This window comes from Poeciliopsis prolifica, unplaced genomic scaffold, assembly GCF_027474105.1.
Source record: "Poeciliopsis prolifica strain line A6 unplaced genomic scaffold, Auburn_PproV2 SCAFFOLD029, whole genome shotgun sequence".
Lineage (NCBI taxonomy): Eukaryota > Metazoa > Chordata > Actinopteri > Cyprinodontiformes > Poeciliidae > Poeciliopsis > Poeciliopsis prolifica.
The window spans coordinates 2,783,912-2,808,524 of record NW_026562404.1 but is presented as its reverse complement, the minus strand read 5'-3'; the positions used below and the strand labels follow the sequence as shown (position 1 = coordinate 2,808,524).

The 24,613-nt window shown below is 39.4% G+C and overlaps 1 protein-coding gene across 26 annotated transcripts in view; it reads left to right on the top strand.

The window, feature by feature from the left end:
- Positions 1 to 1,714: 1,714 nt before the first annotated feature.
- kif1b (kinesin family member 1B) overlaps positions 1,715 to 24,613 on the top strand; it is a 60,390-nt gene continuing 37,491 nt past the window's right edge. For 5 of the 26 annotated variants that reach the window (XM_055049516.1, XM_055049513.1, XM_055049512.1 and 2 more), the window contains exons 1-14: positions 1,725 to 2,010; positions 3,501 to 3,655; positions 18,418 to 18,494; positions 18,592 to 18,771; positions 19,026 to 19,094; positions 19,305 to 19,483; positions 20,069 to 20,180; positions 21,104 to 21,181; positions 21,277 to 21,342; positions 21,519 to 21,536; positions 21,825 to 21,900; positions 22,284 to 22,362; positions 22,441 to 22,583; positions 23,152 to 23,193. In XM_055049516.1, the coding sequence (XP_054905491.1) occupies positions 3,550 to 3,655; positions 18,418 to 18,494; positions 18,592 to 18,771; positions 19,026 to 19,094; positions 19,305 to 19,483; positions 20,069 to 20,180; positions 21,104 to 21,181; positions 21,277 to 21,342; positions 21,519 to 21,536; positions 21,825 to 21,900; positions 22,284 to 22,362; positions 22,441 to 22,583; positions 23,152 to 23,193 (1,225 nt within the window). In that variant the 5' untranslated portion in view covers positions 1,725 to 2,010; positions 3,501 to 3,549. Of the gene's footprint in view, positions 2,011 to 3,500; positions 3,656 to 18,417; positions 18,495 to 18,591; positions 18,772 to 19,025; positions 19,095 to 19,304; positions 19,484 to 20,068; positions 20,181 to 21,103; positions 21,182 to 21,276; positions 21,343 to 21,518; positions 21,537 to 21,824; positions 21,901 to 22,283; positions 22,363 to 22,440; positions 22,584 to 23,151; positions 23,194 to 23,644; positions 23,717 to 24,613 lie in introns of all 26 variants that reach the window. The other 21 variants (XM_055049529.1, XM_055049515.1, XM_055049527.1 and 18 more) reach the window with 14 other exon arrangements.

The following is a 24,613-nucleotide window of genomic DNA, read 5'->3' as shown; positions in this document are numbered from 1 at the left end:
AAATATGAAAAAAAAAAAAACTAGTAGAAACAAAGCTCCTTATAGATAAGCAAGTATTTTATGTTACTTCACATTTCATGTAACAGCCATTTCAGCTCTTTAAGTGCTCAGAAAGTATTTTCTTTAACAGAAAAGCTGCATGCAAGTCTATGATAAACATGCATCTTATATAATCCCTGCATATCTACGAGCATTGAAGGTCTTCGGCAGGTCTTTGTGGTACATTTAGAAATTGAAAATTGTCCAAACAATTGACAAGAGACAGGGCAGTTTTGAAACGTGTACAATATTTACAGGCACTTTTTTTGTGCAGGACCATAATTCAGGTCCTGACAATGTAGTACAAATTTTGGAATCTGTTTTCTGAACAGTAATGATTTTTGATTTACTTGGAGAGCTGATCTAAGGTTCAAACATTTATTTCTGTTTATTGCCAATTATGTCAGAATCTGTCCTCCATAACGAGCACCTGATTCTGTTAAATCATCCACCGTCACACGTTAAACTAATTCACTGAAAGCAAGGCAGGGGTTAAATAATAGCAAAGGTGTTTTTTGGTGTAGTTTGAAACTAGATAAATTTACCATGAGCATGTCTGAGCACAGAAATTTCCATTGAATGTAAATAAAAACTACATTGCGTTTGTGTTTCTGAGGCTTAAAATAAGCTTCAGAAACCTCAAACGCACATTTCATTTTTACTGATCAATACATGTCAACATGGAGCTCAAGACTATTAGAAACTTACAATGTTAGATGCACTGCTCACTTTTTCTAGTCAATACAATATTGCAATTTCCTTTCTAGACTGACTGTGAGAAGACATGAAAAGCAAAATTGCTTTAGAGGCAGTTTTGAACAAAATAAAATGTATAAACATTTTTTGTAGTATTTTACTCATTCTACTTGATGTCAAAAAGAGCATGGACCCAGATGCATTTGGTTGATTAAGAGAAAATGTTCAGAGTTCTTAGAGGGGGATGCATTTAATGACCCAAAAATAGAAAATTTAAAAATAACATGCTGGAAAACAGGCAGACTGATCTTGGCTGAAGCATTGACGTGTACGGACTAAAACTGTTTATTATAAGTACTAAGAAAATTAAATATGCTTCCTCTATTTTAAGATTCAAGAACAAGATTACCTATTACAAAAAAACCCTTCATTTTGTAAAACAAATTCAGCTGAGAAAGCCCTTTTCATGATTCTAAAATTGATGAAGGCTATGAAGCCTTCATCAATTATACAAAGTGTATAATTTGCCACTAAAAATTTTTTTATTTTAATTCAAAGAGCATTGTAACGTCAAAGCTATTCTGTTGCAGATATTATACATAGGGACTGCACCACAAACCGCCCTGTTGGTTTCCTTTAATGTCAATAACAAATAGTTTTGCAGGACGCATCCTTTATCATTAGAAAAGGCTCATTCAATTCCTCGCTAGGGGGCGCTGGTTTGCGGTGACCCCAGCGACACAGTGACAGCGGTGCTGGGAGAGGTGGGGTAGAAATCCTGCAGTGTGGCGTCACGGCAGAAAAATGGAGAGAGAGGCTCCGCCCACATCCCAGATTTCCGATTCCATTGGCTCCTTGATGTCTTAGTCACCCGATTCTCTGCGCTGATTGGTCCGTTGGCCCGTCAGTCAGCACGTTGAAGGGGAGTTGACGTAATCTCTTCGGTGAATCAAGACGATCCATCGATTTCCATTTTCGCTCGGGCGCAGACGGGCGGCCGCTTTTTTTCTGTTGCTACTGGGGGGGGAAAGAAAAACAAAAAAACAAGCTATTTCACCGAGTCACTTTGTTCACATTTTATACTTTACATATCCAGACGGCGGAGGAGACCGCTATGATGGGTGTTTTTTTTTTCCACGGAAGCGGACATTGTAGCAGTTTACGTGTGTGCAGATTCTGATTAAATAACACACCGACAACACATCCTGACGCCAGCGAGCTAACGTGACTTCTCCCCACCGTCCGCCGCCGCCGCCTTGGATAGAGTCGTCAAACGTGAGTATGAACGACCGGTCTGGGTTCATGCGTTATATGCATAACATTAATGGTTGTTATACCAGATTAATGTCTGCTGGCCAGCAGCTGTCTGCAACATTAGTCACAGAGCTGCGTGTCTGTTACATATTGACGTGACGGAATGCGCGCTCACTTATATATATATATATATTTTTTTATAAAATAAAGTACATGATGGTGTTGTTACGTTTATGCACAGTTGGTTCGCTGCTAGCTCTTAATGTTGATGACAGAGACGCCAACCACAAACCTGTCGCCCGTGCTCAAATGAACAAATATTACAAATTGTGGTTTAAAAGTCCAGTTGGAGCCATTTAAGTGGTTTTAAGTAAACGTGACCAGTGCGTCCCAGCCTGCGCTGCCGATGGGAGCCTTAACTCTCCTCCCCACAACATTGAGCACAGGAGGATTAGCCCACTTCTCAACATCGGCGAATTTAATTTTCCAAGTGTTAGAAATGGACGCTGTTTGATTTGCACCAATGCAGAGTCGCATGCAGCAGACGGGGCCCCCCGGGGCTCGTTGTCCGGCCGGAGCCCTCAGCAAGGAAAAAGGGGGGAGATAGAATTTCATGGGCGTGTGCTTCAGCAAGTATGGCTGACTGCTAGAATTTGAAAAAACAAAAACAAAAAAAAAAAAAAAACAAGGGGCAATTTGGGAATCTCGAGCTGAAATGGACTAAAAGCGAGCAGAAAGAAGCAGTAAAATCTTAGATACAGTGGCGAATGAGGCCCATTCAACAATGTTGTTTGGGTGAACACTTTTGCACGTTAGAGGGAGGGACATCCATCCCTAAAGATGTAATAACTATTTGTAAGTTAGAAAATAGAACAATTTGGGTCAAAAATAACAAGGAATTGCTTAATTTAAAATGTCACTATAGGTTTTGCTATGAAATGCTTTATAATCCCTGGCTAATGCATTTTTCTGTAGCCAGTGTAAATTTGGTTTCTTAACTTGTTACAGTTCTTTGATTCAATCAAATGCTCTTTACTGTGGAATGTATTTTTACCATTAAAAACAGCAGTAAAGAAGATTCTGCTTCAAATTTACAAGATGTTCATCTTAGATTTGTTTTTTGTTTGTTAAATGAAGATAATCAAAAGAACTGATGAATCTGAAGATTTGTGTACAATTTTCTTAAAACATGACCTAATAGTCTATTTGATTGATTTGGAAAAAGAAAATGTACTCGTCTACAAATAAATGAAACATAGATTGTTTGTTGTTGTTTATGGGCACGAAACCTTTAACAATAAACCCTGCAGATTGACTACTGACAACACAGACCAAAATGGAAAACTGTTACATGCCACAACTGAGAGATTTATAATATGTACTTTATGTTTTTCTTATGTGCCTTTAGGGCTGATATATGTCTTATGTATTAAGTTAGATTCTGTTTTGCATTTTGGTAAAATGCTTTAGATTACGCGGATGCACTTATGCTGTTTTTGTGTTTTCTTTAGGAGGAATATAAAAGCAGTCTTACTTGGGAGTCCGACCTGAGCAGCAAGAATGTCTGGGGCGTCTGTAAAAGTCGCTGTTCGAGTCCGACCCTTCAACTCCAGGGAAACGGGCAAGGAGTCAAAATGTATCATTCAGATGCAAGGCAACACTACAAGTAAGTAATCTACTGGCACACACATGAGAGCATCCTCACAAACCACATCTTTGAGTTCATGCAGGTTTGTCTGCACATCCTCCCCAGTGCTGTTCTCTTCTGGAGGCCTTTTGCAAAGAGCCGGCGAATGAGCAAGCTGAATGGTGGATGGTTAAGGCAAAACAGACTGAAAGGGAATAAAAGGCTTGCAGGGGGGAAATCCTCCCCCTCTGATTGGGGCCTACATGCCTGAGAAGTCTGTGGGAGAAATCCACAGTTTGTTCCTGATAGGGGAGACTCAGAGGTCACTATAAAGACTGACCTGCAATCACAGCCCAGTTCATCGGGGCTTAATCACAGCCATTGTTGTGGCTCTGTAGTTTATGTTTGCATCATCTCTGGGCTTACACTAACAGCTTGTGTTGCACCTTCTAGATGCAAATAAAACGTTATAGATTAAAGTTATTCATTCACTTAGTGAACTTTTTACTTCATGTGATTTTCTGGTTTTTGTTTACTGCCATTTTTTTGAAAAACCAAAGCGATTTATTGACATAATTATTGGGGATGCAGCATTCAGTTGACAAAAGTTAGTTAAGAAACTCAAATCACATTTTCAATTTTTGGGTGTTCTTTTAAAATAAAAAAACCCCGAATTGGTGAAATCAAAAATTTTCAGATCAGACATCAAATAAAATGGAGATCTGTATTGCGAGGAAAAGCTATCCCTGAATTTCTATTAATTATTCATTTGTAATGCCCTTTCGTTGTTAGTTTTTTCTCATCCCCTTTAACAACACATTCAAGAGATGAGTTAGTAAGGTACTGAACCCAAAGTTTTGATTCTTTCACAGGTCTCTAGGCCACAGGACTTTTAAACATGAAGAAGATGTGTTGAAACAAGCCACAGGGTTTGTAGAAGTGGCTAATAAAAAGAACCGATGCCAGATCGAGATGCTATAAATTAAAAATGATTTAACTGAATAGATCACATACTGAAATATTCTAACTGAGGCATCATGGAGGATATAAAGTGTCTCTTAAAATAATAAAGAAAACACACAATGCTCTTTTTAAAAGTCATGTGATCAACCTGCTTATTTGTGATCGTGAGTCATCAGGTGTGGTGAAGTATTAGCTGCCTCCTTAGTCATGACAGTGCTGTATGTCCTGCTTCAGTCCGATGATTAACACCGCCCCCCCCCCCCGACGCTAACAGAACCAGCTACTGACCCAGTAACACGACAACGTCTGGCAGAGGAAACCTGTTTTTCTTACAGTCTCTCTGGCTTTCCTCAGCTCTTCTCCTGTCAGTCTTATCAGCCTCATTAGTCTAAGCTTGTATGAATCTCCTATAAGATCAAGTGTCCCTCCTAGATGTGCCTCACTTGCTCTTTGTCTCTCGCAGTCTACCAAAAAGAGGATTTGTTAAATCCCCAGTACTTTTCTTTACTCCATATCCTCGGGTTTTTCATCATTCCAATGTCACCCAAAAGGAGCTGCAGGGGAACTTGTGGTTTCTGGCAGAACTGCAGTGGCATATGCAGCGTTTTTAAGGTGGGGGTTAGTCAGCAAGCGTGGAAGTAAGGGAGGCTGCAGCACTGCCTGCTCTACCTCCTCATCACATGGCCAGATTGCAGAGCAGAGAGAGCGAGGCTGGCAGGGAGCCATGCTCTTCTTTCATCAGGTCTTCATTGCAGATGGTATGCTGAGAACGCTGTCCTATTAGGATGCTGAGAGTTTTAACTGCACCGACTGGGTCAAACATGTAGGGGTTACTACATTTACAGTGATTTGATGTTCACTACGTTTCTGCTCTAGCAGACTGCCTCAAACATCCTGACTTATCATATTTAGCATGTAGGACTAGCGTGCTTTTAGTCGCAAATTTATAATGACCTGTTTGAGACTCTAGGAAATACTTCCTTTTTTGTGTGTGTTTTCATAACATTACCTCATCTTATGTTCTTATCTCATGGATGTGACGTATCTGAATAGTTTCCAATTAAAGGTGATAAAAATAATATATTCTCATGACTCATCACATGTCAGATGAACCAAAATGAACTTTATGCGATTTTGAAGAAGAAAATATTATCAAATCCAGAAGACGCTGAATGATTAAGGGTGCCCACCTTTGAAATAGTTTATGATATGTCTATTTCCAGTCTTTTTCATTGACCCTTTCTTTTATTCTTTAAACATCTCACTCTCTCTTTGAGTCCAAATGGACTGCTGACAACTCTTGTCTTGGAAGAGGAAAAACAAGTTTTTAAAATAAATTCTTTGGAATTAAGTTCTTAAAGTTTCTACCATCTGGTCATTGGTCAGGACTGATGAATCTGTGAATTGGACGATTCTGGTCAGCACATGATATCTCTGTGCTTTTCTGTTTGGGTCTGTAGTATGCAACACCCAAATGTCATCAGAAATGCAGGCAAAAATCTGGCTCTTTTTTTTTGTACTGGCTGATTCTGATATTTAAATTAACTCATTATTTGGTTGGAAAGGGCTAACCGAACGCTGCCTTTAACAGGCATTTTCATGCTCTTTCCAAGGGTTTTCTGGGCTTCAGTGGGACTGCAAGCAGTCTGGCATTTTTCATCGAGTTGCTTGGTCAGCGTGTAGGTGTTTGGCAGATGTTTGCGAGGGGACGTGACACTCCCTCCATTGTGGTTGCTCAAGGGCATAAGTGTCCATCCGTGCGCTTGTGTCGACAGCACAGAGCAAGCGAGAGCTGGGGGCCAAGAAGAGCAGGACGAGCTGTCTTCCCCTCCGTCCCCCAGTCTTTTCACAATGCACAGAAGGCTGTCAGGGATTGGGTGCATGCAGAGTAGCAGCAAATTGATTATCAAGCGTGCGTGGCCTCTGCAGCCAGCCTGGAAATAAGCAAAGGCCTTCTTTCAGTAATGGCCCTGAAACATACCACAGCTAATGTGGTTATAAAGGAGAGATGTAGCGGCCAGTTATACTGATCTGTATTGGTGTTTCAAATGTTAAATAATTCCACGGCGTCCACATTATTCATTCAGTTCATGATATTCACACTCGTCTCCATGTTGTTATGTAAACTATGTCGGTTCTCTTTAAGCCAATGAGCAGAAACAAACAAAATAATTAAAAAAAATCTGATTACAGAACCACGGCTTGTTCGTCTTTCACATCAAATGAATGGCGAAGCCTTTTCACATGTTCACGAGCTGAATGCTGCTCAGTATTATGCCCAGTGTTAAAATACAAACCAAGTGACAAGCTGATAAAGCAACCAAAAGGTCACCACATCAATTAAACCTTCACCTTTCGGATATAATTCTACCGAGTGTCCTCTCAGTAAGAGCTAAGTGGTTGGTGACATTAGAAAATCCCCACCGGGAGTAACCGAGCTCTACTCCTCCGTCTGTTAACACATACAAACAGGCAGCAGAAATAACTCTATTATCTGCTATTTATGAGGTATTGACATCGAAAGGAACACAAGAGGGACATTCAGGGAGATATTTGTTTGAGGGATAGACATTGGTGTGACGAATCCTGTTCACACATGTACGATTGACCCAATTAGAACCAATAATCCACCAGGCTTGCCTCAGGCCGCCACGCCCTGCCGCTGTAATCCTTCTGACCCATGTGGGTTTCCCTGGATATACTCCCATATTCCCACTGGAGAGCTGCATGTCTCAACTTTGATCATTTGTAGTGATGCAGAGACTTCTCACAAATATTCTGGGTTTACCTGTGCTTTTTAAAGGCTAAATTGGACAGCGTGCTGTAATGGATTGTGTTGATAGTAAATATGTTGGGTTACTGTTATCAGTTTTACACAGAGATGCCAACAAACAGAATTTTGAGGCTAGTTTGCCATCTTTGGTTTTGTACAGGTTTGACTCGCCAATGCTAATTCTAGCCAATTCCAGTTTCTCTTTGGGAATTTTAATTTTAAGAACTGTTTTCAATAAACAGTTCATTCCTTAGAGAATATTTATTCCTACTTTAACCCTGAAATTTCCAAAATGCTGACTCACCGTCCTGTTGGTTGAACGTTTAGCTTCCTCTTGCACAGAAACGCCTTAAACGTTTTCCCTTTTAAATAGCATGTCGTGCCTGTAGGCTTCCTCTCACTTCAGCTTTTATCAATATATTGATACATTAAAGAAGCTGTCTTTGAAGCTGAACAGATTTTATGCTGATTAGACGAGCTGGAGTATGATACATTCACTCCACATAAAACATTGAATAATCCAGAGTCGAGTTAGCTCCAGTCACCAGCTGGTGTCTCTGCATCTTTAGCTTCAAATGAGGATTGAAGAGATTTCTTACCTTTCTCTCCGAATGTTTGGGGTGGAGTAAACATTATTATGTCTCTGATTATTAGAAATTCAGTCGCTGTGATTAAAAATAAATTGAAGTAATCTACTCTTTAAACAAATTGTTTATGATTTATTCAGGAATTAGTTTTCAAATTACAAATCGGCATTACTTAAAGCTGCACTAAAACTTTCCACTGAGCCATTGAGACTTTGTTAATTAGTACTAAATCATTTTTTATTAATAAGTGTTTGGAAATGAATGAGAACTGACAACATGGCAGTAAAAAGCCGCGAGAGGAATCCCACAGACTGAAATGCACTTGACGTAACCGAGGTCAGAAGAGCAAAGTGATCAGTTTCTTCAAATACTGAAGCAACTACGTCGTCGTCGGCTCCACTGCGCCTCACAGATCTACCTCAGTGAAGTAACCATACGTGTTTAAAATTGTCTGTTTTTGTAGTTTGTAAAAAGTATTTGTTGAAATTAAACAACAAATAGGAAAAGTACAACTAATAATGAGGAAAAGCAGAACAAGCTGTGTGCTTCATAAAAGTTAGTTCTGATATTCTTACAAAAGGACAAAGCGAGTAAAGGTGCCAAATAGCTGTACTCTGTGAGAACACCAAATTCTGCACTGACTTGCTCAGTTCAGCTCAGTCCTTTTCTTCTTTTTCTGCACAGCTCACATTTTGTTCTAGCAGCTTGCAAATGAGCTCGGTGCAACTGGAGCGAGCTTTTCAGAGGAAATATTGGATATCGGATGAGCTAATAGCTACCCCCACTCTTGAGTGAGCGGGGGTAGTTAATCGCATCCTCGGCAGCAGAGACGGTGAAAGTCGAGCACGAGCGCTGTTCACGTGCAGCGCAGCGTGAGGCAGCATCACATAACGACACTAAGGCTAACTGTTATAGCAGACTTTTTTGACGTGAACGACACAGGATTAAAAATGCTTGGAGCGTAGAATAATTGTTGTTTCTGTACCAAAGTGAACCATTGATAACAGAAGCTGCTTTTATTTAGACTGAACTCAGACAGTCTCATTCAGGTTTGAGTGACTCGGGGATGTTGAGATGAGAGTCCTGGCATATCAGCAATCGCAGGGTCCTTTGTTCTTCTTATCACTGAAGATGGACGTTTGAATCTGCCTATGTGTTTGGACTTGTTGGCTCCCTGAGGGTATTGCATGATGGATAAGAATGTAAACATCAATGTTTCAACTCCATACTGTATCTACATGGCACTTAAAGGGAAGAAGCGGTTGTTCTTGCTGGGTGTGTCCGGCTGGATGTAGATTATGTTTCGATGAAGATGGTCAAATCATGAGTCGCCACCATCTTCAACCGGCAGTGTTTTTCTCTTTTCTTTTCTCTTCAGCCTGCATTCGTTCATCCATGCCTCGATGACGAAGCAGATAAAGGCATGTTTGTTTTCCTGGTACTATGCTCCCTCTTTGATTCTTTTACCTTTGCTTAGTTCGCTGCCTCGGCCTGTTTAAAAGGCTGAACTTTCCCACATTCTGAGAGCACGACGTTTTTGTGCCTTCGTTTTCACTGTTCTCACTCCAGACTGTATTGTTGTTTTTCTCCCAGATTCTAAGGGTTGCATTCAGAAACTTTGCAGTCGTAGCACAGCTAGTTTGTCGGTGGCCAAGAAGCTCATTTTGGATTATTTGTGTGTGAACAAAGTTATTTTTGCAACCATAATAATTTAGCAACTGTATTAAGGCAGCAGTGTGACGCTGATTTTATGTTCAAACATACATAAATGCACAATAAAATCTACATGAAAAGTCTCTTTCTTACTTTAGATAAGGATCAAAGACAAGTTAATTCTGAAAGATTTTTCTGTCCCCTCTGTGTTTGTGATGTCATGATTATATAAAGGCAGAAAGCATTTAAAGTGAGAGTTGAGTTGCTGAGGGGATGCTGGATGAGGAAATCCAGGTCACCGCTCTATAAAATGGGAGCCTGTTGTGTACCATGAATGCACGGGGCTCTGCACCGCCTCGCCTGGTTTACAGTGTTATTCCCTCATATGATAATCCCCATGCTGTTTTCAGGCAAATTGAGAAACTCCTCTGTCATGTTAAAAGATTTAGGGCAATTGATTCCTTTTGAATTTACTGATGATCAAAAATGAATAGATATTTGCACAGAAGTGTTTGTATTTCATTCTGCTGTTTTGATAATTAAAAAAAAGAAAAGTCATGGATGTGATAACACTGTTATAGTAAATAAAGCTATGGTGAAAGGTAGACATAGCTTCTGCTTACAGCAAAAAAAAAAAAAAAAAAAATTGTGAAAGAACTGCTTCCTTTGCAAAACTTTTAGTTTCATTGTGTCAGATTTGCAATCTCACTTCCCAAAAGAAAATTTAAGGTGCTGTTCTGAATGTTTTGTACGACACAGAATGTGTTGAAAAATATCTTTTGACTTTTGAGGCGTCATTCATGAAGCTTTAAGTGCTCTCCTGGTTAGAGATGCTCTTGTGAGACTGCAGATCCTAATTCCTGAACAAGAACTCTATTACCAGATTCTCAAATGGCATTCTATATTTACTGGGAGTAGAGGGGATGTCACACTGTGTGGCATAAGAGTCGCTGTAAAACAGGACCTTATTAGTATTTTAAAACGGTACATAATTACAGTTGACATTTTGATCTGGGTTTAGCATATAATCTCAGCGGTGAGCTTTTTCCTTTGGAATAAATTTTTGAATTTCCTGAAGTCTTTCCAACATTTCCAAGTTCTGCATCTTCCAAATCAAGTTGAAATCAAGTAGAGCTTATGTCTGTGCCATGTTATCTCTGAAATGGCACGCTTTGTCAACCACGTGTAAAAACTAGTTTTCCTTTTAAAGGAATGGATTTAAAACAACGAAACCTCGTCAGCACCAAAGATTGTTGCCGCAAAATGATGGCATTTAGTGCATTTGCTGACTGGGAAAACAAATGTTATTTTTAATTTTGGTTTGAATTTGTTCTTTTTTTAATTTTGCCGTTGTGTTAATAATTTCCCCCCACTGAGTTTAAACCCAACACATCAGCTGACGGGCTGCCTTGTGGCCCCTCTCTTTGTTGAAGTTCTGTTTGTTTTGCTTCTGAATGGAGTCCCGCTGACTTAGCATGTTTTCTCTTCTAGAAACCTCCCCTTTAGTTGCTGTTATTCTGATCCCGGCCGCAGAGCCCGTCTAAGCTGCTGCTATCAAAGGCGCTTGCGCCCCCGGTTTGGTATCAGGGAGCGGTGTATGTAAGGCTTGGCTCGGGAGTTCAGCGGAAAGATTGGGCGGCTGAAATCTGTCCATTCCTTCCTGTCACTGACAGTCTGTCGGCATGCGAAGCACTAACTGCCATCTGCTGCTGTATAAATAGACAGCAGAGCAGAACGGGAACAGCTGGCGTAAAGACCAACACTGTGACCTCCTCCACTGCTTTCTAGTTCAGCGAGCGACCCCCTGTCTATAGTCGCTTTATTTACATGTATGCGTCACTTTTTTTGTCTGTATTTGGCGTAAATCTGGGACGGGGACTAAATCAAAGTTCTTTCTTTTTTAAGATTAAATGCAAATTTATGTTCTTGGATATGCTTTCAGCTACTGCTTTGAATTTCTGTCAGTAGCTTATAGGATTGTGTTTTTACTCCACTTGATTAAGAAGAGGGAAAACCTGTTGCCAAATGTGTCGAACCGGCTCTCTCCTACTTGCTGCGACCTTAAATGTCCAACACAATCCTTTTAAGTTTGATAGGTTGTAGGAGTTAAATGGGAATCCTGATCCACACAGAGGTCAGCAACTCCAAGTCCTGGATGGCCAGCATCCTGCAACATCTGGATGCAACACACCTGATGTTGGCATGTTTATTGATTTGATTCAGACAAGCTGGAGCAGGGATGCACCCAAACCTTCCAGAACAATGATCCTCTAGGTCTGCAGACTACTGCGCTTCAACATTGACTTCCTGTAGCACTTTGTCCTGCTCGAGTTAGACCTGGGCACAATCATAAGTAAGTTATTCTAATTTTTTAAAACAAGTGTAGCCCTTTGTCTTTGTTGAGGAGTTTATATATAATAGAACTTCATCACTTTAAAGCCGAATTATCCAGTTGGAGGACCTTTTTTCTTTTTTCTTTAAACAAAGGGAGAGGGAGGAGGACAGCCGTGTGAAAAGAGTCATTGTTACAGAGGAGGACCGGGCACATAAAGCCTTGTCATAACACATTACCTAATGTTTTCTGCAGACCCCGTTGTCAGCTGCATTACCCTCCATTCAACGCTTTGTCCTGGTGTCTTCCTGCCCTCCTTTTTTTTTTTTCACCTTTTGTTTTGTCTTCAGTAGGAAGAGAAAAATGATGTGATCTGCCTTCTAACATTGGAGTTTGTTTTCAACTTTTGGTACTTCCCTTCAGAGTTCCAGGTGTTTGAACCAAATGTGCGCTTTAGAGAACAGAAACCTTGTCACAAGTGATTTAGTAAAGAACATTCTTCCTATGACTAGACAAACTCCTGACTGGAAAGTTTTCTGCATTTATGGAATACTTATTAGACCCCTGGTGAAATAGCAGTGCAATCAGTGGGACATGTTTTCTGTTTTGGAGATGTTGTACGGGTTGTGTTGTGGTTGCAGCAAGCTCAGCTGTTTGTCAAATGTGCCAAGCAGTGCTCACACACTACTTTTAGCCCTGCATCTAGTGACAACTCTGTCATCCGCGCTGCAGCCTTGGTTACGGTCATCACACACAGACAGTATGCCATAGCACAAATGAAAACGCGCAGAACATTTCTGTGGTTACCTCAGCATCCACCTCGTTCCAGCCTTGTGCTTCCTGTTGGAGACTAAATAACCAAATTAGCGTTACTGTGGTTCAGCTTGGCCTCATGTCAGCAGCTGTTTTGCTTCGGCGCTCATGCAGAAATGGTGATGCAGGCAGGCAGACTATGAAGTTGTTTAGGGTAACGGCATGCGGCTCTAATATGCTGCTGGATTTTAGTTTCTGAGTCATCTGGAAATGGTGAGAAAAAAACAAAGGAAGTGACTCTTTTATGTGCTATCAAATAATAAAATACTCAGCGGGTGATAATTATTTCAGAAATCCAGTAAATATATATAAGGCTGCACAAGATGCACTTGAAAATGTTGTTGAATATTGCAGTAACAATATTGGTTGTGAATAAGCTTGTCATAATAATCAACTAGTCGATCAATCATATGATAATTTAACATAAACTTGGTTTTATATATATATATATATATATATATATATATATATATATATATATATATATATATATATATATATATATGTTTTGGTTTTTTTTGGTTTTAGCTGCAATTTTGTTTACGGTGACATCACAATCCATTTTATCCATGCCTTCAGTTTTGTGTTTTTTATTTCTGTTTTGTTGTTTTTGGTTGATGTGTTTTTATTTTGGATATTTAAAATATCTTCCAGTTCCAGTCTTAAGTATTCTTTATAAAATGAAAGTTTATATTACTTGAAAATGATCTTAAAACAACAATATTATTGTCAAATGTATAATAACAAGCTTACTTGTGAATAATGAAGGTTTGTCCAACTGGCCAAATGTATCTTTAGCATGTAGTGTGTATCTGCATGGCACTTGAAATCTAATTTATCTACCAAATATTGCATTTGAACATCTGTGATTGGCACAGATTGATATAACAATGAGACATTCTGCAGCTTTAGTCACAGGCATTTGTGAATAAGTCCGAGTAAAAATTCAACAGTTTTAATTTTACTTACAGAAAAAAAAAATCTAACAAATGTGAAACACAGTTTTATTGCTGTTATTTAAAAGATTGCTTCTACAATGCAGCCCATATCTTCGTAACTCTACATTTAAAATAACATTACCTGAGTTATTTTAGTTTTCACACCTTCATCGACTGTTCTGTCTTATTTCCAAACAGGTGAATCTTTCTTGTGGACAAGTTGGGCCATCATGAAAACAAATTTTACTGAATCATAAATTGTCCCAGAAATTATTGTGATGAACAATACTATTGCTGTTTTGAGACCATTTTCAATTAATATGGTTTGCAATACACCATTTTCTAATGTATTGATAACAGCATTATTTTATCTTGTAGGATAAAATTGAAGTTACAAAGCTCATTTCAATTCATAATAAAATTAATTGATCCATTTATTTTTTTGCGTCATCCTTATTCCCAAAGGGAAAGTGTTGGTCTCCTTTCAGCCAGCTGAACATGTTGCCAAGTAAATGTCTTAACAACTCACCGTGGTTAAGGTCAATTAAGGAAACTTTCTGAGCAGAAAGAAACAACCCTGCGAAACTTTGTTGGTATTACTCACATAATTATTCATGTTTGTATCCTGCTGGTTTAATCAGTGTCAGGATGAAATGCTCATGTTGCCACTTACTGAAGGATTGTGTTGCTCTTGTGGGGTTTGTAAGAAGTTTGTTATTGGCTCATTTGTCATTCACAGAGGTAGCAGGGAGGTGACAGGAAAAAGTCAGAGTTGAAGTAAATGTTCATACTTAACTTATGATAGAAGGTCAAAAATTCTTCAAATTTTGTTCTCGTGCTTTAATTAGGTGCTTTAATTTTCTTTTCACTAAAAGAAAATCCTTAGACTGTTTTCTCCCTCAATGGTTAAGGGCTGCATCAAGATATACCAGGTTTTTAGAAAGTTTTTGTTTCATCGTTCTGTTTTTACCGATCTCTTAATTGAATTGAGTTGAAGGAGAAAATCTAAATGAGATACTTCATCTTCAAACGTGGACGTTGGGTTGAAAAGACAGTATTTCTGCCACAGGATTGTCCATAAGGGGGTCTCACCTGTCCTTTTAATGTGAGATCAGGAGACGTGTCGATGGTGTTGGCTGCCTCCTCCAACTCGGTGGCAACTGGAGTCAGGTTCCCTTCGCTCTAAATGAAATAAGGTTGCCATGGGAAATGAAATGTTCAAATGAATTACTGCGATATCAGCTGGTGTGTAAGGATAGACTAAGAAGCTTTGTATTCAGCAACAGACATCTCATTGAGCAGAACATTTTCTGGAACTGCCTGACCCTCTTAAAACTCCTCGCATGAACCAAACATCTTAAGCTGCAGCGTGCGTTCAGTTCTTGCAGCCGCCTTGGTGTTTGCTTGTTTTTTCTTTTCTTTCAGTTCTACATAACTGCAGATCCTCTTCATTGTCTGTTTTTAGCTGGGCATTTCTTTGTTTCCTTTTAAAGTCTACATGAGGGTTTACTTCCTGCCACCCTCCCCTTCTTGTGATCCCAAATTGGCATTGATCAGCCTGAGCGAACAGCTAGCACTTCCCTAGAGGTTCGCTTGAAAAGAGAGGCTGATGTGTTCAGCCATTTTAGACTCTCGGCCTGTCTCAGGTGAAAGGCGAAAGCTTTTAGTCCCCAGCTGGTGCTTGGAGACCTCCTAACAGCCTAATTAGGGAGGTGTTTTTTTTTTTTCTTCTAAGCTTTCCTGCTTGGATTATGAGACCCCATGTTGTACGCTGTAGCAGAAAATGTCTGCCAGCTATAACCAGCTGAGTGATGCTCTCTAGATGGCAGGATGTGGTTAGTTAACAGCTACATACCTTGCTTTGAAATAGAGAGCTCCTGTGGTGTGCTCGCATAATCCCAGTCCTAATTTTGGACAGGATCTATGGATGCAGTGCAGCTATAATTGGGAGAAAATAAGGTTTCTCATGGCCTTTTTTGGCCTTTAGTAGTTTTTCATCACATAACATTTCAGTATACTCTGAATAAATTGTCTCAATGATATCTGGATTCTTTAAAGAAAGTAAAAATCAATGATGAATTCTAACTATATATGAAGTATATGACATGAACAGCTGCACCTGCACACCTTTTCTATCAGTGATTTATTTAAAAAGCCTTGCGTAGAGAAAGTTATCATCACTTATGGGATCCGACGCTATAAGTGGCTTAATGTCTTAAGTTACAAATCCCACAGCTTTTCAGAACCGGCTTTTCTGTACGTTTCCTGTGTTGGAACTGCCATAAGCCATAAATCCATACTTAAATTGACACTCATTGTTCACAGATCTGTATTTTAAAGCAATTTTCAGCGATCGGCGATGAGGAAAGCTGGAGAGGAGAGAGAAAAAGGGAACGCAGCGTGCCGCATCCTCCAACCCACCCCACCTCCCCGACTCTGCCAAGTTGAAGTTGTTATGGCAACCGGAGTCTGGTCCTATACCTGTTGCCATGGTTGAGAGGGACAGATTTTATGACGTTGTTTATGAGGCAGCAAAAATGCGTCTTCCGTCTCAAGATGGAGGAGTGCAACTCCTGGTAAATGTGTCTGCGTTCACTTCAGACCCGCTGGGTCTGTTTTCTTATTCAGCCAATTTGTAACATCCAAGTATGTTGTGAGTTGTAAAATATCAGAGGCTATATGCTGGTTTCTGGTCCAAAAGAATATTTTTTATTACTTTTGTGTTCAATAGCATCAAACCCCCCCTGCTATCTTTCTCATTAATAAGACCCTACTCATCTGATACATTGACGTAATGACTCACTTTATGCTTTGGGTGGTCAAAAGTGCCAAACATGCTACATAAGAATGATTGAATACCTTTTTATTCTAAATAGTAGCACCATACCTCTAATATGAATCCAGAAATGCTCTTTAGGAATTTCAGAAAGTGATTTATCCTGCTGGAATGCAGTTGTTGATTCCCTAGGTTGAGATTTTCCCATCCACCTACCACCAAAGCTCTTCCGTCCCAATATCTTCCATTCGTATTGCTGTGTAGCCTCTCGAGCTAAGGTTGGCAGCTCATTAATAGCAACTGTAGATTGTTCCAGGAAAGGGCAAGAGGGGCATCGGTAACCTAAATCCCCCCTTGATTTCTTCACGCCAACTCTCCAGTTTCCCTCCGGAGGCAGGTCAGAGGTGAAATGGTCTTTATTTAGCCACCCATCTCTCTGTATCCTCTTCCAGGGCCCAATATGGAAGCAGCGGCCGAGCACCTTAACCTGAAACTTGCAGAGCGCGGAAGCAAATGCATCGTTTTTATTTAAAGAAAGCTCGTTTCGGTGCAGACGTAAACGCTGCGTATTAAATGCAAAGCAGCTCAGAGGACACGCAGTGCTTTTCTGTCAGCATGATGTGACCCATGGAGGGCGATATGCAATCCCTGTCCCTTCCTCTTCTCCTGCATTATTGATAAGTGCGCTGAAATCCTCTGAGCGTGTAAGGCACTCTCAATGCAAAAAGCCTCTCAAGCACCTTGTTTTGAAGTAGCCAAAGGGGCTCGAATTTGCTCATCAGCTTCAGGACACAATGAAATACAACAACGCTAATTACAGCCCTGGAGCTGGCACTACACACCTCTTCTGGAAGATTGCAAATATAAACGCAGCATGCACACATTTAGTATCTTGCTCGTAATAATAGTTTGGGCTCCCTTGTAATGTTTTTAAATTAAAGACGAGCAAACATTTACTCTTAAGCTTTCGGTTGCTGTAGCGTGTGTACATATAAACAGCAGCATCCTTCTGCATTACATTAACATTTACAGCGTGCAGCCTTGAAGCTAGGACTCTTGTCCTATGGGTACCAACCAGCGTGATTGAGGGGGGCGACATACCTGACATGGTAGCAGAAATGTGTGTGTGGCCTTGGGGACCGGCTGCGCTGTGTGGAAACACCGTGTCAGCATGTTTGAAGCAATATTTCAGAAGAAGTTGAGTATGTTGGTGCTAAAAGATAGGTGATAGCAAATAAACTATCCCAGAAATCACTGTGATAGACGGTAAACAAAATCACCCTTCAAAGTATATTAATCATCACAATAGAAATAATAGAGGCCATTTTAATTTTCATGTGATTCACTGCTTATTACGACAGGTTTACTCAAATCTATTAGTTATTTCACAAGTGTGTCTTTTTTCATTAGAGAACAAAGACATGCTGGTTGGGAAGCCTTGAACCGTTTCATGTTCCCTAAAAAAGATAAAAGCAGATGTAATGTGTCACTGACTCGTGACTTTTAAGTTCAAATATATCACGCCTGGTGCTGGGATTCAAAAGCTCCTCTTAGGCAGCATTTCTGGATAATATGCATTTCTGGATGATATGCATTTCTGGATAATATGCATTTCTGGATAAATGCATATTAGAAATGTCTGGTCCTTTTTTGAGGTCTGACTTGCTGATTCAAATTTTTATTTACTTTAATTAAAGAGAAAAAAAGTGTAGTAGTAAACGGGTAGTATTTTTAAAACTAACAAATTTTTCTTAAATTTTCTATGCTGCATCGATTTATTTAAAACTTTTAGTTGACATTTAAAAGCCGTAGAAGGGAATATGTAATTTATTCTTTGGTTTCATTGTACATGTTACTCTCTCGCTGTAGGTTTTATTTGAAACTGTATGAATAAAGATGTGATAGGCGAATCATACCACCCAAGATGTTTTTAACCTTTTTCCTGATTTTTCCATCATCTCCTCAGCTATCTTGAACCCCAAAGCCCCCAAAGAACCAGCAAAAACCTTCAGCTTTGATTACTCCTACTGGTCACACACCACGGTGAGTAAGACATACAGATTGCTGGAAAATTTATTTTTAATATCTATTAGTAGCCTAAACAGTTGCAAATCCTAATGCTTTATGTCCCACCTTGCAGCCAGAAGACCCCTGCTTTGCGTCACAGAACCGTGTGTACAACGACATCGGAAAGGAAATGCTAGAGCATGCTTTCGAGGGTTACAACGTCTGCATCTTTGCCTATGGCCAGACTGGAGCTGGCAAATCCTACACCATGATGGGCAAGCAGGAGGAGGGACAGGAAGGAATCATTCCTATGGTTTGCATTTTTTTAAGATTGCTTTACACAGAATAAAGTGGTTTTGCACCTTTAAAAACAACACTTTTTGTCTGAATTATTAGAGGTGTTCTCTTAAACATTCTCTCTGTGCATTTTTATTAATCATTGAGATCATTTGATTAAGTGGTTAAATAGTTTGCCCTTTTCACTTGTTTTTTTTTCTTTCTCCCTTCTGTTTATTATTTCCAAATTCAGTCAATGTAAATCAACAATCTTCTTTTTCTGGGTTCCAGCTTTGTGAAGATCTATTTGAGAAGATCAATGAAGACTGCAACAAAGAGGAACTGTCCTACTCAGTGGAGGTACATTTACAATTTACAATAGTCATTCCACTTTTGCCAACCTGGTGACTTACTGACAACATGTAGCAGTTTTTTTTTTTTTTTTTTGGCTTTTCTCTCCCAGAAAGTTTCAAATATAGATTTATGTACCTGTTTTAAAATCCTCTGGCTTCCAGAATATAAATGCTGAGGCTTAAACTTAAAATGACATATTTTGTAAAAAATTTTTAGGTGAGTTACATGGAGATCTACTGTGAACGGGTGCGAGACTTGCTCAATCCTAAGAACAAAGGGAACCTGAGGGTGCGAGAGCATCCGCTGCTGGGTCCCTATGTGGAGGACCTGTCCAAGCTAGCTGTCACATCCTACACAGACATTGCTGATTTAATGGATGCAGGAAACAAAGCAAGGTGAGTTAAGCGACTATGTCAAGGTGAAACATGAGGGAAGATGGGGATATATAGGATGATGGGTAAAACAATATTGACCCCAACGCTAAAGTGACTGACTGAATAGTTTAAGATGCTAGATCTGAGTCCTCCAGTTATGCTAAATCACTTCTCATTCATTTACTGCTAACCAACATTTCACACATGAAGAACTTACAGAATGTGAAATACATGGATGTTCTGCTGTGTTGTGAAAGCTGCTGTGGGGAGGAGTGAACTCTGCTTTAATCTCCCTCTGCTGACTCAGAGGGCTTATATCCAGAACGTGGCGTGTAAAGCCTGCGTCTCCCTTGTGGCCGTTCTTCTCAGTGTGCCTTGTACACTTTCTATATGGAGTCCTCACAATATTATCCCCCTCCGCTACACAAACTAATCCCCTGGACTCAATTCACCCTAATAGGTGTAAAGTCCAGAGATGATGGCGCTTGAAACACCCAAAACTATTCATACAGCCTTTTTCACAGGCACTAATTTAATAGAGGTAGCATCAGTATAATGTCTGTTTTGATGTGATTTGGTAACAATGCCCTGTGTGCTTACACACAGAACTGTTGCTGCTACAAACATGAACGAGACCAGCAGCAGGTCCCATGCAGTTTTCACCATCGTCTTCACACAGAAGAAACATGACAGCGAGACGGACCTCACCACAGAAAAGGTCAGACCAGGCAGTAACCCTTCGCAATACTTAGAAACATTCATCCTCTGTGGTTAAATGTTGAGAGTTCATTGTTTTTAACAGAATTGATGGTGGCGTGATTGTTGGTACCCTCTATGAAATTAAAGTAGGAGAAGCAGTTTTTTATTAAATGTTTACTTTACATTGGAGTTTTTAATAGTTTCTAGGATGTATTATAATTTAAGAAAAAAATTACTTTTGCTTTTGCCAGACTGACTTAAACAGCTGTTCAGAAAATTTACATTCTGTAGTGAATTTGTGAAAATGGCTTAATTCAGCCATGAATGGAGAAGGGGGGGAAATGGAGCCATTTTAGATTTAACTTCCAGCATTTCCTCTGACGCTGTAAAGACACAAAGATTGCTGTTATTTTGAAAACAATGGCCATTGTTTCCAGCCACTCTATCGGTTTTTACTGCCAGGCTGCATCTCACCAAACAGGAATGCTTAAGTGTGTATTTGGATGAATTTTAACCACTTGCTTCATAAATGTTAATGTTGTAGATATTTCTCTGTAATACTTGGTCTTCTTATTATGTCAGTAATCTCTGGTTTAAAGTGCTATGTTTAGGTCAGACTAACTCTGATCTGATCTGGTGATCATGTTTCGTTCAGTTTTAGTTCTGCATCATGTTTCTGACATTATAATCACTGACTAAATTGTATAAGAGTGATTGTGTTTTCTATGTTCAAACATAGAAAACACAATCACTCAGAGATGTATCAGAGATGTATCATTATTTCATCAAAACCTCTTGTATCGACGCACATTATCAAAATGTGTGACGAAAAATCTATTTGTTTTTTGTCATATCATAGCCTAGCACCCTTTAGACTTCCTTAATGCAAATCTAATTTATTTATAAAGTCTGGCATCTTATAGATTTACACTCTCTCTTCAGGTCAGTAAAATTAGTCTGGTAGACTTGGCAGGAAGTGAACGTGCAGATTCCACTGGAGCCAAAGGTACCAGACTGAAGGTAAGAGTCTCATCTAAAGTGGCACAAAGCATCACCAATCAGAGAGTGGATATCATCCCCATGCGTCCTAATTAATATGTTTTATTTTATTGCAGGAGGGAGCAAATATCAACAAATCTCTCACCACATTAGGGAAAGTCATCTCTGCCTTGGCTGAAGTGGTAAGTACTTTATGCCTGACTTTCCATTTTCTGCCAATTCGTTCCTCCTCCTACAGCCTTACTTTCCTCTCTTGAACTTGACCCTGCATTCTGGGGGCGTGTTTGTCACCTGGCATGCTGTAATGTCTGCCCCTCTGTTTTCTCTCCTCTTGTCCTTTCAATGCCTGCTTACACAGGATAACTGTACCAGCAAGGTAAACACTTTGGCAGCTAAAGGACAAATGTCCAAAAAAAAAAACAATCATTCATTGATGTTCATACTGTTAATAAAGTTGCACAGACTCAACTGTTCCTGTTTCATCATCTAATGTTCAGTGCTTTTAGGCAACACGCAAAATTATGCTGATATTCATTAGAATAGTTTTCTGCCTGTATTGTGATTCACAGCAGTTTTTTTTTATTTTTTATGAAACATCATTATATTGAGAATTTCTTAAAACCTATTTCCCAGCTTTAATTTGAGCAATTTTGTTCCTTTGCAGAGCAAGAAAAAGAAAAAGACGGACTTCATCCCTTACAGAGATTCTGTTCTGACCTGGCTCCTGAGGGAGAACCTTGGTATGAACCTTAGTGATGCTCGATAAATGTGCTAATCTGTTGAAATCTTCACCTCTCACGTTTTTTGAAGTCTTTATTTTTGCATAGCAAGTGACCCATTTGTGTAACAGAAACTGAAGCGGCAATATACAAAAGAAAAAAAAAAATATCCGGAGCAAGTGTGCCTTACCCTGAGCCAAGTTTAAGAGGAACACTGTCAGCAGACTGTATTTCAAACTAATAATACGAGAAGCTCCTTCTATCTTCGGAAGAGGCATTTAAAGAGCACAGAGTGCATCTTCAGCCCTTCTTTGATTCTATAAATTTTACTATTTAATTTACTGTAGTGGGAAAAAAAAAATTCAAAGTAATGACTGAAGTGCCTCCTCAATGTTTCTCATCAGGTGGTAATTCAAGAACAGCCATGGTAGCTGCCCTCAGTCCTGCAGATATCAACTACGATGAAACGCTCAGTACACTTCGGTAAGATTATTGCCATGAGCTCACATAAAGCTGAAACTCAAATAAATCCTGATGGGGATTGTTTTTCTTTTTTGGTAGCTACGCTGACCGAGCCAAGAACATCAAATGCAACGCTGTTATCAATGAGGATCCCAACAATAAGTTGGTGCGTGAGCTGAAGGACGAAGTGGCCCGACTGAAGGAGCTGCTCCGGGCTCAGGGCTTGGGAGACATCCTGGACAGTGAGTGCACAGCCACACTGTTCAGCCACTGCCTCCACCAAGCTGGCAACAACTTCTCTGTTCATTACTGTCTCAAAGCTCTGTGCCGTTCACGTTCCCTCCTACCAAGTGTCTGTACTTGTGCTTAATTCAGAATAATATGCTTTCAAAATACGCTTTGATTGGTAGGTATTGATTTATTATTTTCTTCTTTGAAATGGGTACTTGGGTTCCTGATGGAAAGTATGCTTTCCTCTAATGTGCCTAACAACATAAAGTAAACCAGATGGAAATATCTCAGTTCATTAGCTACACACAAGATTAATGGCTCACAGGCCCGTCAATTAGGAAAAAGACAGCAGTGTCAGCATGAATAATTACCAAGTGTCGCAATGTATAACAAACTGCCTACTTGCTAATGTTTGCTTATATCTTGTGTAACAACTTGGCACCTAACCAGTCAGTCTATGACCTTGCGTCTCATCCTTGTCATCGTTTCCATTTAGCGCTAAAATATTTTTCCAAGTTATTCTTCTCATACTCTCACTGACTTCTGATCCTTCTCATCTGTTCCTGCTCCCTCCCTTAGTTGATCCAATGGGGGATGATTACCCAGGAAGTGGAATCAAATGTGTGTATATGTGCCAGTTATGCTTTGTATATCACTATTTGCCAAAATTCTAAAGGCTAATTGCTTAGGACCCCCACTGCTTATATATTAAGTCTGCTGCCAGCTTTGCATGCATTTGCTTAAAAGCCATAAATGGCTTAAGAAATGAGACTCAGAAATGCAAGGCTTTTGGAGGTGATCTGATTTGACAAAGGTTAGCATGCCAGTAGGTTACTATGCTTCGTGCTTGCTCTTCTGTTATTTTTTTTAGAATGACGGGGTGAGGCAGCTGCTTTTTTTGCAGGTTTAAATCCTTCTATGTATAAATTTAAAGTAGTACATCAGTCTCCGCCATGGATCATTTTATAATCATGTGTCACCTTCTCTCACTCACTGTCTGACGCTTCTTTTTTGTTGCCAGTGGCTCTTGCTGCTTTTTATTCTGTTTTCTTTCACTAATCATCCACCGCAGGTGACACTGCTCAAAGCTTTAGAATGGCACTTCTGAGTTCTCAAAGCGAGGCTCAGATCTACATACGGAAAGGTGCATATACTTTTACTTATAAGTAGCCGCTTCAGAAGTGTGTATGTACATGGAGTTGACTAACGTAGAGTGCTTTAATAGTTTGAATAATTTTGTAGTGTGCCCTCTGCTAACACACCTCTGCCCTCTCTCTGGAAATGGAACCAAAAGTCGTCACTCACTTGCTCTGTGTAATGAGTGGTGTAAAGTTTAGGAAATTCAAAAGTTGTTCGATTTCAAAATTTAATTGTCACATCCTTGTTTTTTTGGTTTTATACATAGGAACATGAAAACGTTGCAAATTTTTGAGTAAAAGTTAATCAGTTTTTTCTTCTTCACTGACAAACAATTGCTAACGAACTAAGCAATATTAGCAACATGGCCATCTTTCCTCACTTCATTAGCTATACACAGAAGTGTATAGCTAATATGCTCTTGTGTATTAGCTATACACAAAAGTGTTAAAAGAAAAATGGAGGTTGCTAGTAAGACTAAAGCTAATTGCTTTAGCTATTGTAGTTATTGAGTTTTAAAAATTTACTATCAATTGCTGCCATGTAGCTTTATATAAAGTTCTGCAAGTGGACTAGTTAATGGGTTCAAAGAAAAAATGTTATAATAATTCATAAAGAAACTGATAAGTTTAGCTTGTACGGTTTAAACATGGATCACATAGTTGTTTCCAGCTAGACAGCTAAGCTAATGTTGACTCCATGAGCAGTGAGTTGATTATCCTTAACCTGTAACAGGTTTTTGTTTCAAGTAGGAACTTATTGAATAAAGTTGTATATAAATCATCTTGGTGAACTTATGTTGGCTGGAAGACTTGCATTGAAACTGTAGATTTTAAGCAATTATAAGTACATCAATTAGCTTGGAAAATAATTCATGTTCAAAACGTAAATAACAATGAATCAT